Raw genomic sequence first — 16,653 nt, forward strand, 5'->3', positions numbered from 1 at the left:
AACCTCTGCTCAGAACAAAAAACTTTTCACTTTATTTAGGCCATCGTTTGAGATGTTCATCTGAGCCTTGGCAGGCTAAAAAAATTATGCAGAGATTATGAATCATAGTTTCAAATCAGTGACAAATGGTAGACCTGCAAGAGCACATTAGTGCATGAAAAAGGACATTCAACATGCAAATGAGGGCATCACATATGCATGTCAGTGGAGGCATGTGTAATTACCCCACATAGGTAGATGTGCAAATGCTAGCTAGTATGCCAGACAAGGAAGCTGCAGGTTCAGTAGGTGCATACACAGATTTGCTGATGCAACTATCATAGCATGGCTGCATATCTGACCAAGTGTACATCCATCCACCCAGGTCTGCTTTGGTACAGTAGCCCAAGCCTTTGTCATGCTGGCAGACTCCTCCTGAGTAAAGCATTATAAGCCTGGGAAAAACACAAACTGATACCATTGAGATAAGGCGTTAGCTTTTACAAAACAGCAGTCTTCCGAAGCGCTGACCCACCATCCAACAGAACCTCCTCCAGAAAGAATCACTAGACACCAATTAACACACATCAAAAAAGGTTTAATATTTTCACAAATACCACTTAACACTAGTATCTTTGCTACTAGTGTGCAAATTAAAAAGACTTCCTACCTTTGCAAAACCAGATAGGCATGCAATTTTCAGGTAGACACAAACTTAAAGCTGCAATTACTGTTTGTAACTCACATGTTACCTTACAACATTCAATCACAGTGCACCATAATGCATACTAAAATGTTATCAACAGCTAGGGCAATCCAAATCTTGGGGGCAAGGTGGAGATGGGGAGAAGAAGCCTGAAAATCTATTTCCTGCAGGGAAAAAGAAAGGACAGAGCAAGCAGAGGCCCCCATTTTTACTAGAAAATGAGGAATTAAAAACAGCAGAAGGTTCTCTTAATTTCTGCAAATCAAAAAATGGGGGACTTGCAAAAGTTATTACAAGCAGACTGTTTTAACTGCTTCTCATTTTAAATAATATACCAGCTATGCAATTATAATGATGGAATAATCAATTTGACACAGAAGATGACACACAATGCACACATAATTGGTAGTGTTCCTTGAGTCCTTGGAATAGCTGGGTCAGCTTTTGGTTTTTGGTTTACGCACAATGGGCCCTCAAAAGACAAAACAAAAGCTCGGCCCTGGTATCTTCCTAGGATCATCTGCTGAGTATTCACGTTTTGAGTAGCTCTTTAATTGCATTTAATTAGGCAAACTTTTTAAAGCTAATTACAGTAAAGTGAGAAACAGAAGTTTACACTTTTGACTGATATTTGGTTCAGCCTGTTCAGCTGCCAAGTCAACAAACTAGCAGGAACAGCAAACCAGCTGTATTAATAAGAGAGAAGAGAAAATATTTTTATAAGAAACGCTGGACTGAAGAATACAGCAAAGTCTGAATAAGGACCACAAATCTACAGATTTCCCACATCCAGAGATTTGGATTACCCCAATCAATCACTTGGTTTTATTTGTAAAGATTTTCTTATTTAAAACAAAACATTTTATACTTGGTAACACGACACTATTCACAGAAGCAATGGGAAATACCAGCGAGACCAGATTTGTGGGACAAAGCTGTTTACTTTTACCTGACAAACACAGATCAAGGAGGCAAATAAATCAGTCCTACTATAGAGTTACGTGAACACACAGTGCTGATACACTGTAAGATTTCCATGGTCATTTAAAATGGAACAACAGGTGGCAGAAATGCAGGCGGGAATTGTTACTTCCACTTCTATAAGCGTACACACCTTAGTTTCATGTTCAGCACATTTGCACGCATTTAACATGGAGGTGGTATCTGCTCTAAGAGAATACATTTCATATGGAGTAACAGCAGTTCTCAGTGTACAGTATTTGACTGTAATTTTAAACAATAATTTTTGACAGCTGCATAAATTATAAACCAATTTTTAGTGACCTACAGATGGGGGAATGTGCCAACAAGATGAAAAAGAAACATGCAGATTGGGAGGCCAGGGATGAGAGATATTATCACCAGCACACACACTATTTTGTATCCTACGTATGTCGTTTACTTGTATTTTTCAATAAAGCAGCAGATTCTGGTTTGGGGTTTTTTTTTGTTTTTTTTCTTTAACCAGTTCAGACTACAGAGTCACTGCTTTATAAGAAAGTGCTCAAAAGGCAGAATTGGGACCAGTGTTGTGGAGCTTAGTTTTGTTCAGCGTCACGAAGTCGGCATCCCACAGCAGTAATGAGAGCTGCCCCTTTCCCACTGCCGTCTTCTGAAAGCAGGAATGTCACATCACACTTTGGAGCCAGATCCTTTACTGTTTGGTGCATTATCTTTGAAAAGCTGTGGAGGAAAGAAATGGGGCTGTAAGCATAACCCAGCACCATCTGTAGGCCCAACATCTGTACAGGAATCTGCCCTGAGCACTGTTCTGGGCCAACGAGATTCAGAACGCTGGCTAAACCCACATAGAGATGAAGAATGATGCTGGGGGATGCAGGTGGCTTGCAGATGTAAGTAACGGTGATACTCATTATAAGCAAAGGAACCAAAGTGGTAACTAACTTGCTCCCACCCCCCTGGCTTCCCATCTGCTTCTCCCTTTGGGGGCAGAAAAGGAGTATAGCTGCCACAACCTGCTACTTCTGAGGTAGAGGGAGGACATTGGTTCCTGTTCTTTCTTTCCTTCCTACCGCCACTAATACAAGATTGAGCTCTGAGGGTGCCTGATTCTTCTTCTCAAAGACTCTGGGAGGCACATGGCACAGCTTCCTTGATCCCTGCAACTGCTGAAGAGTTGTCTTTGGTACCTGAGCAGCTTGCTTCTGCCTCCTACCCCTGGCGCTCTCCTCTTTGATGACAGAACAGGATTATGGGAAGGGGATTCTAGGAGACTAAATTTATGCATCTTTAAAAACAGTCCAGTTCTAGAGCCTAACTTTACTTGTTGTCCAACTTAAGCATGTGTACAACAACAGGTTGGGAATGCACTGGCTTTTACTATTATGTCTGTTTTAGACAGTCTAGATATACTGAACTTTCTGGTCACTAACAGCCTCTCAAAATCACAACATTTTCTAACACAATTCAGCTTCTAGAAATCTGAAATCTACACTAAGCTCCATCACCTCCAAATGCTTTTCCTAATACACAGAGTAGATTTACAGGACTCTGTTTTCAGCCTGTCCCCTACACAGGACCCATGCTTGTAATCTTTCAGGCACCCAGCATGTCTCCAATATCAAATAACTACTTAAAGACTCCATCCATGGAGCAAGGACCATCTTTTCATTAAGATCTGTGTACAAAAGACACGCACGACAGGGCTCCAGTCCTCGAGTGGAATTTAGACACTATGCAATACAACGTTAAATTAACAGCAACAGCAAATAGTTCAGCAATCTGCAGCAGCATATGGGGCAGCAGCAGCAGCCAGGCTGCCAGTAGTGGCAGCCAGACCAGCAGTATGGCAGCTGCTATGTTTGCACCTCTCCCTACCCCACCCCCACCCCACTCCCAGGGTCGGTGCTAGGGAGTGGCACCCTGGTTGCCTCCCCTTAAGTTACATTCCTGCTCACTCTTACGCACAAACTTCCTCCAAAGAAACATTATCAAAACTTGGATGCAAAGTTCTGTCATTTCCATTCAGGAGCCAGGAAAGTGTTACTTTGGTGCCCAAGTTATGGCCTCATTTCCCTCTTATACTTCTGTTCTCAGACAAATAAATGTTATTGCTTTGGTTTGCAGTACTATTGCTAGCTATTTGTACTTCATTGTTCCTATTATATTCTCTCAATTTTCCTTGTGTCATTGTTTTTAGAGCTGTTTCCACTTGCTATTAACTGAAACAGAGACTGGTATCTGATGCTTCAAAGAAAACGAAACCTACAGCAACGTATAGCTTAATGCAAACAATTATGAAAAAAAACAAATACTTACTGCGGATGTAGTTTATACAGAGTCCCATCTACACCAACAGTTATTTCCAGGTGTTCTAATCCTCTGTTCTCCCTTATTTTATCTACAACAGCAGCCATTCCCGCTCCACACAACTGAGCTGCTCTCCGTGATACTGCCCCACACACTGTCTTTACAATTATACTGTCATCACAGGTACTATTCAGACCAAGCTGCTGAAGGATTGCTCGTACCTGAAGCAAAGCTAACCTGTCACTGCAAAGAAAGAAGAACAAGGTGTTTGATCAGATCCCTGAAAAAGACTTCAAACAACATTGTATTTTTTATACTAACTTGTAGTTTTCAGAATGGTATTTATCAGTCTCACAACCACAGTGAGAGTTCACTGAGATAATCAAGTGAGCATTCAAGTGTGTGACTCCTACTTTTGACCTCATTTCTTGCTGCAGTCTAGTACGAATAACTACAGGAAAAAATGTCAAACACAGCAGACAAGGTTCTTTGGGTAAATGTGTTATCTTTTATTAGACCAATTAAATAGTTGGAAAAATTGTTCTTTACAATCTTTTGGGCCCAAAACACCTTTTTTCAGGCATAGGGAGAATCTGCTAGTGTTTGTGTTCTCCTAGATCCCCCCGCCCAGCAGATAAGTCTATGGGGAAGAGGGGGGTCAGATCAAGGCAGAGGGGAAAAAAAGTATTTGGGGTGTGCCCCCCCAGCAGGTAAGTCCCACCTGGCCGGGGCCCCACTCAACTTACCACTGCTCCTGCCTCTGAGGCCTCCACAGTGAGACAGTGCTGCAATCTAGCCCCCTTCCCTTCCCTCCCCCATGGAGCTGACCTGCTGGGCTGGGGCACAGGCATGCATGCAGGCACTCAGCCCCCCACCCCAGCTTCGGATCAACTCCAAGAGGCTCTGAGATCTATCAGTGGATCAAGATCCACTGCTTAGTGACCACTGTACTAGATGGAACAGAAGCCAATACACAAAATTCAGTTCTGTAAAAACGCAAAATGCATGGCAGTGAGGATCAGATGCAATGGGAGACAATAGATGTGAGTCAGCTAGGTGGGGTGGGGAAGAAACTTGACCCTTTATATTGACTGCTTCAGAGATAGAATGAGCAATGAAATAATCAACACATGCTAAAACAATACTGCAGCAGCTTACGCTTGCTGTCAATTCAACAATCTGGATTTTTTTCAGTTCCCTTTCCTTATAATTTGCTATTAAAGGTTTTCGCAAGAAACTAGTTTTTCATAAAAATTTTTATAAAATTTCAGTGTTTTTCTATGAAGCACCAACTGCTCCATGAACTCTCCAAGAAGCTGGTAGAATTAAACCACAAAGATCTCTTGGTGGTTTAATTCCACCAGCTTCTTGGAGAGTTCCACCACCATGGCGGTAAGGCTCTGTGAAGCTTCAGTCAATGATTCAATTCGGAGGAGATCTGGCGGCTGAATCTCAGTATCTGAATCGAATCAGGAGACCCATTAATCTCTTCAAACTGAAATCGGAAGCCTCCAACTCAATTCGGAGAGATTCAAAGATTCGGCAATAGACGCAGCTTTATATGTTTTTTCTACATACCTCGAGGTACCAGGCTTGTGAACACTGAGATGGTGGTGGGGTGGATAGAGCATCCCACAGGAGCGCAAGGGGGCTTCCCTGCATGCTCGGCAGCAGACCCAAAAGTGAACTAGAAATACTTCTGGTCCACTTCCGGGTCCTCTGTGAAGCATGCGGAGGATCTTCTGCCCCCCAGCTCAGCTACTGGTGCCTCCTGGGTCCGGGGGTGGGGTGCACCCGGGGTCCCCCTGCGGCTGATCAGTCCACTTCTCATACTTCTGGATCCGTCACTTGGGGGGGGGTCCAAACTCAGACCCCCTCCAAGGAGAGCCCCGCAAAGCCCTGTCTAAAGCCTGCCCCACCCCAAGTAGAACCAAGGAGCACATGCCCCCCTGTGCCCTCCTAGCACCCAAGTAGCAGTGGGAGCCGCCTCTCCACCCTCACAAGCTATGGCTCTGACCCTCTCCCGCCTAGGCATCGCCTGCCCCTGCCCCCTTTTTCACTGTGGGGGTGTTGATCTGCCTCCCCCATACCCCTTCCACCACACCAGACTTAGCTGCTGAAAGCAGCTCTCCATGCTGCTGGCTGTGTTCCCTGCTGCCTGAGTGCTGCGCTGCAGCTGCACATAGCGCAAGCATTTATCAGCCAAATTATCAGCCCCATCAGGCCAATATCCAATACGGACAATTTTCTTTATATCGGTACCAATCCGATATCAGACTGATGTATTTGTGCACCTCTAATTAAAAACAAAAAACAAAAAACAACACCTTAGAGCTTGTCAGGTAAGCCCCAATCCTGCAAACAATCACATATATCTAACTTTACTCATACGTTATAGGCCACGGAATTCAAGGAGTATACTGGCTTGCTTAAGTTTAAGCAGATACATAAACATTTGAAGGAGTGATGCTTTACAGCTTACAAATTAACATGCGATTCAATAACAAATGACTGCTGAACATTTGCTCAGATGTATGCAAGTAAGGCACAAATGGTATGATCTACTGAAGTTTAATTCTAGAAAAAACAAAATTTGCCAATATTCATAATTCTTTATGAAACTCACAATATAGACACTGTCCACTGAGAAGCAAACAGGATAAGAAACAATGTTCCAACACAGGTCAGCAACCGACAGCCCATGGAGCCACTGAATCTAGCCCATGGTGCTAGAGGCTTCACCCACATCATAAGGCAGCCAGGCAGTAGGGAAAAGTGGCAGCAGGCAGGTGCTAGTACCAGCCCTCTTTGGACCCAAGATCATGCTGGCCCACCATGCAAAAACACTGCTGACCACGGTTTTAAAATGTTTCTTCCCCCTCACCATCACTATTAATGAGACATGGACTATTTCAACTGAAGCAAAGCTATATCTTTTATCACTCTTACCTCTCAATCTGTGAAAGGAACTTAGTTTCAAAGATACTTCTGGTCTTCAGTGTCTCTGAAATTTGACCTCTAAACAAGAATCCCCTTTTAGTGAAATCAATCAAAATATTGCGAACAATCTCTCCAAGGTACATTCCACTAATCATTTTCTCATACCTGGAATTAAAGACAATGTTACAATTCAGAAGAATGGATAATTTTATATACATATACACCATACACACGAAACCTAGTTTAATCAAACCCATACTATTATGTTTATTCTAAGTCCCCTTCTTGAGCTAAGCATTAAAAGAAAAAAAAAATCACTAGAATATTTAATAGCCACCTATCAGTCTGATGCACTGTGTAACATGAATATTCATCTACAAGTATCTAGTCCTCCTTCACCATACTATGCATCCATCCATGGATGGTTGTTGTCCAAAGTAACTGAAGGTCTCTGGAAAGAAGAGCTGCACTGTGATACAGGAGGACTATACTCTCTAAGCCTCTCTAGGTCAGGCCTTTGGAATTTATGCAAATCATGGAAAGACTTACTTCCGTAGTACTGAGCTTGCTAACTCTTTTAGAAGTTTAACTGGAGTTTTAGAACATTAAATAGAGTTGTCTTAAATACTGGCAAGTAATATGGACACCATGCAGTGTCAACAAATGGAGCTCTGTTTCCATAGATGTACACAAGAAACAAAGTATTGCTTAACTCCCTGAAAAGTGCATGAGCAAGAGTAAGAGCTATGTTTACAGGAAGACTCTCGGCCATTACTCAGTGGGTTTGGGGTGAATTAGTTAGGAAACAGGGTCAAGCTGTTACAACGCATCACTGAACAACTGATTTCAATGCCTTAGTTGTACTCAATCTTTTCCATGTGTCCAGCTGTGAAGGAAATACAGACTAAATGCATACAAAAAATCCATCCTGAGCCCAGCATTGTATGCTAGGACCTGAAGTTTCTCATGGGCATGTCTCTAAGTGAAGACTAAGGAGGCCACAATCTGTTCCATTGTACCCATATCCTCTACTAATATTCGTGTTGTTTGTAATGAACAATTCTGACAGACCTTGAAAAGGAAAAGCCAAATCTGTGACTCTTTTGGTATCAATTGATCCTCTTAAATTGGGCATACATGCAGCTAGGTCAGGGTCTGGTGAAATTCAGCTCAGGCTGCTGAAAGAACCAGCTGAAGAAATCTTAGAGTCAGTGGCAATAACATTTACAAAATGATAGATGATACGTGAGGTCACTGTGGACTGAGGACAGGCTAACATACTGCTCATCTTTAAAAAAGGGGAAAAGGCAGGCACAGGGGATTGTAGACTGATTTCAATACCTGAGAAGTTACTGGAGCAGATGTAAAAAGTCAATTTGTAAACACAATCTGGAGAAGGAAAGGGGTGATTACTACATGATTTTTAAGAACCAAATCATGACAAAGCAATTTGATTTCCTACTTTGATAAGATAACAGATTTGGTGGAGGGAGGACACAATATACTTGGACTTTAGTAAGGCTTTTGATACAGTCCCTCCTGGCTTTCTTATAAGTAAACTGCATCTACTGTTAGGTAGATGCATAATTGGCTAAATAACCACAAGCAGGGAGTAACAACTATAAAATGGATCAGCATCAGAACTGCAAGTTTCAAGGTAGGTTCCAAAGGGGTCTGTTCTGGATCTAGTGTTGCCTAACAATTCTTTAACACTTTGGATGCAGGAACAGAGAACATCTGGATCAAGTCTTCAAACTCTCAGGAGGATAGAATTCTAATTCAAAAGGATCTTCAGGAGGTAAAAGAACTGGTCAGTAAAAAACAAAATGAAATCCAACAAAGGTGCTACTTCTAAAGAAAAGCCAAAAGCACAAATATTGAATCAGAGGCATAACAAGCAAGGTTTGCACCCTGTGGGAAGGTGTCCCTGAGAGCTGGAAGAGACAGGGATTCCAGAGGAGTGGGAGATAAGAGGAACAAGAGTCTTACCTATGCTAGTAACTCCAAAACCATCCCCTACTGCTGCATGGTCTGCCTGCCCTAGCCGTTGCTACTACAGAAGTAGCATTGTGTCCATGCATTTGGAGGCTACTCCAAAAGCAATGCTGCGGGGCTGCTTCTCCTGCTAGAGCACAGACTCCACAGGGTTGTGGGCACAATTCCAGTTCCCCTACTAATTTGGCACCCTGGGCTCACCTCCCCGCCCCGCACAACATTACATCATTATACTGAATGGGAAAGGAGATGCTAGACAATAAAGGATCTGAACTTTGGGAGTTCACAGGCACACACAAAGTCAACAAGTTGATGCAACTGCCCAAAAAGTAAATCTGATTTTAGGTTGCTTTACCAGGAGTATAGTATATAAGACACAGAAGATGGTACCATTACTCAGTCCTGGTTAAGCCACAGCCAATGTACTGTGTGCAGTCATGGGCTGCACAATTAAAGAAGGATGTGGAGAAACTGGAGAGGATCCAGGAGGTGAGCAACAAAGATGATAAAGGATTTGGAATGTAGCCATACAGAGAAAAGGTTGAAAAAACTAGTTAAGTTTCATTTGGCAAAAAGGAGATTAAGGGGGACCATAATAGCATTTTTCAAATATCTGAAAGGCTTCCATAAAGGAGAATGATTGTAGGACAGAAAAAATGGGTTTAAGCTGCAGCAAAACAGATCTAAACAAAATCTCAGTAGAATAATGGAACAAGCTGCTCAGGGAAGTCACAGAATCTCCTGTGCTGGAAATTTTCAAGAAAAGGTTGGACTGATATCTGTCTGTGATAATATAAGCTACACTAGATGATACTTGAGAACTCTTCCAACTCTGGGCTTCTACAATATCCTCACTTAATTGTGTGCAATTCAATCTGAGCTACTCAAATGCAAGGTGTTACATGTGTACAAACAGTGCAGTAGTGATATTACTGAAGTTTGTGTTTCCCAATCTCTCCTTGTCCAGCTCCTCAAACTGGATGTCAGTTTGGCACCCAGAGTTGAGCATTAAAATTCCTGATAATTCTCTTGACTATTACCAAGCTGTTAACGTGATCTCTTTCAACCATTTCAGCTACCAGACAATTATCAATGTCTTTGAATTTTGTTCATTCACACTTTATTCTTCTGCAAACCTGTATTTGGTGCACAAAAGCTAGCCGTCAATTCTCAACCTCTCATCAATATTATAAAAGAAAAAAAATGTCAAGTTTAGGTCTCATAACTAAGACTCCTTAAAAAGCTGAGGTTCACCCACACACCTCTTTATTTGCAACATCATTTTTACTCATGAGCCACTCCATTTGGAGACCATGCACTTTTCTAAATGCACATTTCCTCTTATACAATCCGAAATAAATTAAAAACATGCTAGTTTTAATTAATTAAGAAGTACATTTTGTGATGCACTGTCATTAGTGATTTTTAATGAAACTAAATTGAGGTTCTGCTGGCCCCCCAATACAATCTGAGTACAAAGTAACATTTCACATTGGAAGCTGGCCATAGAATCCATTTAAGTCTGTGAACTGTAGCATGTTTGTACCCTATAAATGTCCTTTTCCTGAAGTGCCCATCTTCTCTTTTATATAATATGCTTCTGGTTGCAATTTCCATTACTTAGGATGGCAGTTTATTCCACCATCACAGCAAAGTTTCTCCATATGGGAGGGGCTCCAATCTGTGCCTTCACATTTTAGAAGTTTTCACGTAGTCCCTCTGATGTCTCGCACTCTAAACATCTTTATACATAGTCTATTTATGTTACACAAACCTGTTTATTACACTCATAGTCATGGAATCAAAGTATTTCTATACACAATTTTGAAAGCATAACATCTAGCAAATTGCCCAAAACAAAAATAAATCTCAACTAATTAAAGGCACCTTAGCAGGGCTCCAGAAGTTGTCACTAAAACCCTGATACATTTAAATTGGTAGCAAGTAAGAGACCAGTGCAGAGTTCTGAACATATGTTCTACGCTTCTAACCTCATTGCCAAAGCCAGCAGCTGCATTTTCAGGTGGTCTTTAAAAAGGCAGCCACTCCCAAGCAAAGTGCATTGCCTGAAGGTGACAAACACATGGATGACCAAAGCAGAGATCATACTAGAGAAAAAAGGTCACAACCACTTTACCCAAGGATGGAAGGAAAAGGTCACCCACCTGGGAACCACAAACATGGACTGTCCAAGAAGAAAGTGAAGACACTGCATTGGAGACCTGCACTGGCTGAGCCACTGATGCACATGTCCCAGCCACCCTCATACTCCCACAGGCATGCTCCAAAACCAGAAATTAATCAGTGAAGCACTCCAGGCCACCTCTCTGTAGCCAGTCCCAAGACCTCAATGTCCAGAATGCTTGAGAGCAAGTGCCTGAGAGAAGGATCCTGGAGTGGCTTTGCCAATGGTCCCAGGTTTAAAGTATACCTATGTGAACAGGTAGACAGGGTTTGCTGAGAGCCCATCTGGGTTGGGGCACCCATCCACTGTGATGCAGAAGACATGCCCTAAGGCCCTTTTAATTCATCCTTCTCTTAATAAAGAAAAGCTTAAATTACACTGCCTTAAAAGAACAACTTGGCCAAGATAATTTATTCTTAGCCCAACACTATCCCATAAACCTGTGCATATTTTCTGCAGTAGCTCAATATAAAATACCTTTGTTTTCCAGCATTTAATGAATAATCATCAACAGCTTTGTCATAAATTGTCCTGATGTCATCCAGGCATCCGTTGTCTCCAAATGCACCCCATTCCATGTTCACACACATTCTTCCTTGATCTCCCTCCACCATCTCTATATTCCTCATTTCCTCCATGTAACATGCATTGCTGCCAGTTCCTGAAGTGAATAAATTGTTTTTTAAATGCCAGAGAACAAGTTTTAGAGCTTTTTACCTGCATTTAATATGAAACAAACTCATTTCATAATGTAACGATATCTTTTCAACATTTGTAAATGGATGGAGCTATTTTCTACTCTTCCTAGCAAAACAAGGAGTGGGGGATGTTCCCCATGCAGTGCCTGGAGGAACTGCAGAGGATAATGTCAAAAGGAGGCATGGTACAGCACACACTAGGGACTTGCCAAAGGATGGACCATGGGCTTTTCAAGCCCAACTGAGAGACTGTGTCTGTGATTATTTTTTTCCAAACAATGGAAGCAGCACAGCATCTAAACACTCGCATACAATAAGACAAAAACTTGAAGTGTGTTCTCCCACTTTTAGCCTCACTGCATTCTTGTAATTTATCAATCATCCTTTCTTTTCTATTGATTATTGAATATTTTGGAAGAAGAACTGTAAAAAAGAAAAGAAAGGAAGAAGGTACTTCCAAAAAGCACATGCAACAAATTCTTGCCACATACAAGATGGGTAGCTCCCCTATTCACACACAGTTCCACTTTTCAGAGATCCCCACCCATAAAAAGTACCTTGTAACTGCAAACCTCATTAGCTTTCTTTTGAAACAAAATCAGATCTGCACCAAAAGGAAAACTGAGAAGTTGTGTCAGTATTAAAACGCAAAGTATGTCTTTCCATTTTTAATTCTGGAATCCACATATGCAACTGCAAATCTCAGTTATATTAATTTGTGCAGAACTCTCACTAGTTCACCCTAATACCTGAAACTATTACAGATTATGACATTAAGTATTAGAAAGCAAAAATTAAAAAACACTCAATAAAAGTCAATGTCATTGCACCATGATATAAGCTTTAGTGCTCTTTTAGCAAGTACAGTTTATTTTTATTTACTATAATACTTTACCACATGCACTAATCAATCTCCTTTTTATACTCTGTAAAGATAATGAGAAGGCCTAAATGCATTTCTTCCTCTCTTCTGAGCAGTAGGAACAGGCCACAGTGTTTTCAGAGAACTACTAAAATTTGTACAGTAATGACCTGAGAACAAGGAAGTTCCACTATACTAGAAAAGAAGGTTCAGCACACAAGCCATATGTAAGGATTTACACCAATGAAATCGGATACTTGGCCATTTTTCATACTTCTGTAGTTTTATTTTAAACATTTTAAAGTCCATTTTACTGTTCAGTACAAAATGACTTGGACTGAAAAACCATTCTAAGGGGCTAAAGGGGGTGTATGAATACAGAACACAGATGGAACCAGTAAATCACATTATGTTAACAGTCTGCCCAAACCCTTGCATAGCAATTCTAGCCCCCTACCAGCCAATAATCACATCCTGCATTCCTGAGGAAGCTCCCAGAGAAGCTAGGTAGAAGCCAACTGTAAGTCTGTAATCACCTGAAGATAGTATTTTAGATCTAGTACAATCTGAACTCAGGCCAAGACAAGCAATGGAAACAGATTTAGTAGCACAGCTGGACAGTTTCCTACTGTTAATGGATAGTGGGCATCCATTTAAATCTAATCTGCTGGAACTTCTGTAGAGCTCAACAGAGTAGACAAGAAGGTATCAAACTGGACCAGCCCCCCACACCCACAGCCAGGCTGCAGGACTCCTCATGGACTGGATATGGACCCAGCAGCAGCAATGAAGTGAACGGTGGTGGCAGCACAGGAGTTCCTGCAGCTGTTGCTTGCTCCCACCCTGCTGCCATGCATCTCCACCAGGGCTTCATACTTAAGAATTCAGCAGCAAGTGTTCCCGCTCACCACAACCCTGAATTATGTGCTGTTCCCGCTCACCATGGCCCACTAGGAGCCCCATGGGCTGGGTGAAACAGCTCCATGGACCAAGTTATTGACACATCTGCAGCAGACCATAGAATGCAGAAGTCCTGAGATAGGAGGCAGAGGTCCAGCTCAGTGCACTAATTTTGCCCAAGTTCTTCCTGGAGACATAAGTAGAATGGGGAAACTGCATCTCCACTATTCAACCCCTCATTTATGAAGTCCCATCAGGATCACCCATTCCATGCGACAGCTGCATGCAGTCACTGCGTGAAGTAATCAAAAGGGTATGGACTCAAGTGCCAACAATAAACTACTGACCTACAGCTCTATCTATCCTTCACCACATGCAACCATCAAGATGGCCAAGAGTCTGGACAGGGAAAAAACCTTTATAATCCAAATACAATTTGATTAAGTCAAAATATTAACAACATTAACAACCATAATATATAACATATATGATTCTCTTCAACAACACATCAGATCTTTACAAAAGAGGCCAGTATCATTTGCTCAGTTTTACAAACAGGCAAACAGAGTAAGTCTATAGTGTTGTCGCTAATGAAACTGCAATGTCATGTAGTGTAGGGCAGAGTAGTGTATCTGAGCTAGCTTGGGTATAGGAATAGTCAGTGTGAAGAATAGGAGAGTCAGAATAGGAGAGTGGCAGCAAGGAACTTAGAGCAGGATGTCTGCCCATGCATCTACCCAACTTCTACAGCAGCTTGTATAGCCTGTGGTGCCATAGCTGGACTGCTACTAGTATCAGTACTGATACCCAATATTTAAAGCCACTGCAGTCACAGCAACAGACCTACCCTGAGATGCAAAAAATTGATCTGCCCATTGTCTCCCAGCAGGCCAATGACAGAAGCAGGCCAAGATCCAGCCCAGCACTTTACCCACTAGGTCACACTAATTCTGCCCTAAAGATACAATACAACTTTAGAACCTTAATGGGTCTCAAAAACAGGATCTGTTTCAGATGATTGAATAAACTTTGTATTATCTTGGCCCTTCTATGGCAGCAGTTTAGGCCCAAGGAAAGCCTATCACAAGTCTATGAGCCCCATCATTACTTAAATTAATTAAAATTCAAGTTTTTCAAAAAAACAGCTTTGTCCCAGGTTAAAAGGGCCACACTTGCAATAGGGCCCCCAACTACTTGGAAATTCTGTGCACTGCAACACTTTGTAGCCAGACTGTATCTGGCAAGATCACAAATGACAGTCAAACAGACTTTTAACACTCCAAGGACATGCTACCCCTTTCTCCTGGCAATCTTGTCCTCCAACCTAGATCATGGTTTGGAGCTTAGATACAACTTTGCACTCAGACTGTGGAACCCAAACTAATTTTTGATTTTTTTGCCAAATCCCGAGTGTAAAATATCTGGAATTTTAACATAAATTTTCATTACAATGAGATTCAGTTTTGCAATTTAAAAAAAAAATTATGTGTAGGCTTGCAACTGCCATTTCCCTCTATCTGGGAAAATCTTTTTGACATCTGGCCTTCTATATATCCAAGGTGCAGGTGCAAATAAAGTGCTTTTGGACTTTGCATACCTCCACTTACAACCCTAAGGTAGCATTTCTTAGTCCTACTGGCACTGCTAGCATCTCCTGTGGAACTATTTCAGCTGTTGTACTGCTTGCATGAGAGGCACAGTGTGCTGAACGTTATTTACTCAAGCTGCATAATATGTACCTCCTGGAAACTGGTATACTTTGTTTAACAAGTTTATTCTTGGCAGACCACATAAACCAAGCAAGTGGCAGGCCATCCCAGTAGTGTATCAGGGATACATGTTATTAAATAAGCTAAACAGTACAGAGCTGATAATTGTGTGTACCCAGTTTCATTCATTCTGAGAAAAAGAATAATTTTGAGCTAATATAGCTAGGACCTGTTTAGATTTCTCAGGTTTTTAATATTAAACAGAGAACTAAAATCATATTAATGAATAAGGTAAGAAAAAACAAACATTTACTGATTTTTATTCTTAGCTTATAAGAATTGTCCAACGGGGGCCATCTATTCATCTACCACTATTTCACCTTTGCTTTCTGCATTAACATAAAATTGAAAAAACAGTAAAGGGGGGGAAAAAGCATGTTTTCCCATTAATAACATATATTCAAATCTAACTTTTAGAGTTGTTGACTGAATCAACTGACACTTCTCACCTGAAATTATTATTCCTATTTATCACACAAAATTAGTCAGACTTGAAATAACTCCACAAAAATGAGCAAGGCTTGTTAACTATATGAATTAGATGAAACACAAATTACACATCCTAACTGCATTAACTCAACATTATATGCGTTTGTTTATAAGATGGTACATATCTGAAATCAATATAAAATATACAAATATAAAACAACTCTAATACATACCCACAATAAGTCCAATCTCACAGTTTGGATCTTCATAAGCACAAGTCATCATAGTGCCAACTGTATCATTGACCACTGCAACAACATCCAAGTCAAACTCCTTTAAAGAAAAAACAGTAATTTTTCAGAATAAATATTGCTTTGCTTGCAATATATCATGCCAGTGCTTACAAGGCTGAAAAGAATTAGCCACCTATCTGTCTAAAATGCACTTAGTTTAAATGCACATAAACAGTTTAGACCAGAGGTGCTCAACCTCCAGCCTGTGGGCCAAATTTAGCCTGTGGAGCCATCGCATCTGGCCCATGAGGCTCCCCACAGGTCAGGGTATTTGGTAGGGGAGAGTGGTGCCCATTCATACGGCCTCCCTCCCCCCTGCCAAATCCCCAAACCACAATCCCTGTGCAGCTGGTTGGAGCCAAGCTATGTTCCCTTCACTTGCAGGGCCAAGCAAAGCATGCTTTCCTCACCCTACCACACACATTTGGATAAGGGCTGTGTGGCAGAAAGCCACCTTGGTTTCTCCCCAAAAATCTCTGCCCTGTGACATTGCGATTTAAATCTCTGTGCTGTGACCATTCAATTAGGATGGGCCCAGCACACAGGGGACCACACCCTCAGCCTGTCTCTTTAGGGAACTTGAGCTGGCTGCATTCCTGAGGGAGGGGGGAAACCTGCTCCCTCTGC

At 41.6% G+C, this 16,653-nt stretch overlaps 1 protein-coding gene across 2 annotated transcripts in view; it reads right to left on the reverse strand.

Moving 5' to 3' along the window:
* Window positions 1–556: 556 nt before the first annotated feature.
* The window catches only part of HK1 (hexokinase 1), a 65,745-nt gene continuing 49,648 nt past the window's right edge, over window positions 557–16,653 (reverse strand). For both annotated transcript variants that reach the window (XM_019507843.1, XM_019507842.1), the window contains 5 exons: window positions 15,967–16,066; window positions 11,553–11,736; window positions 6,905–7,060; window positions 3,965–4,198; window positions 557–2,368 (listed from right to left, as the gene is read on the reverse strand). In XM_019507843.1, coding sequence (XP_019363388.1) covers window positions 2,224–2,368; window positions 3,965–4,198; window positions 6,905–7,060; window positions 11,553–11,736; window positions 15,967–16,066 — 819 coding nt within the window. In that variant the 3' untranslated portion in view covers window positions 557–2,223. The remainder of the gene's footprint in view (window positions 2,369–3,964; window positions 4,199–6,904; window positions 7,061–11,552; window positions 11,737–15,966; window positions 16,067–16,653) is intronic.

The sequence above is a fragment of the Gavialis gangeticus genome, unplaced genomic scaffold (genome assembly GCF_001723915.1).
Source record: "Gavialis gangeticus isolate Ggan-Ray unplaced genomic scaffold, GavGan_comp1, whole genome shotgun sequence".
In the NCBI taxonomy this organism is placed as follows: Eukaryota; Metazoa; Chordata; order Crocodylia; family Gavialidae; genus Gavialis; species Gavialis gangeticus.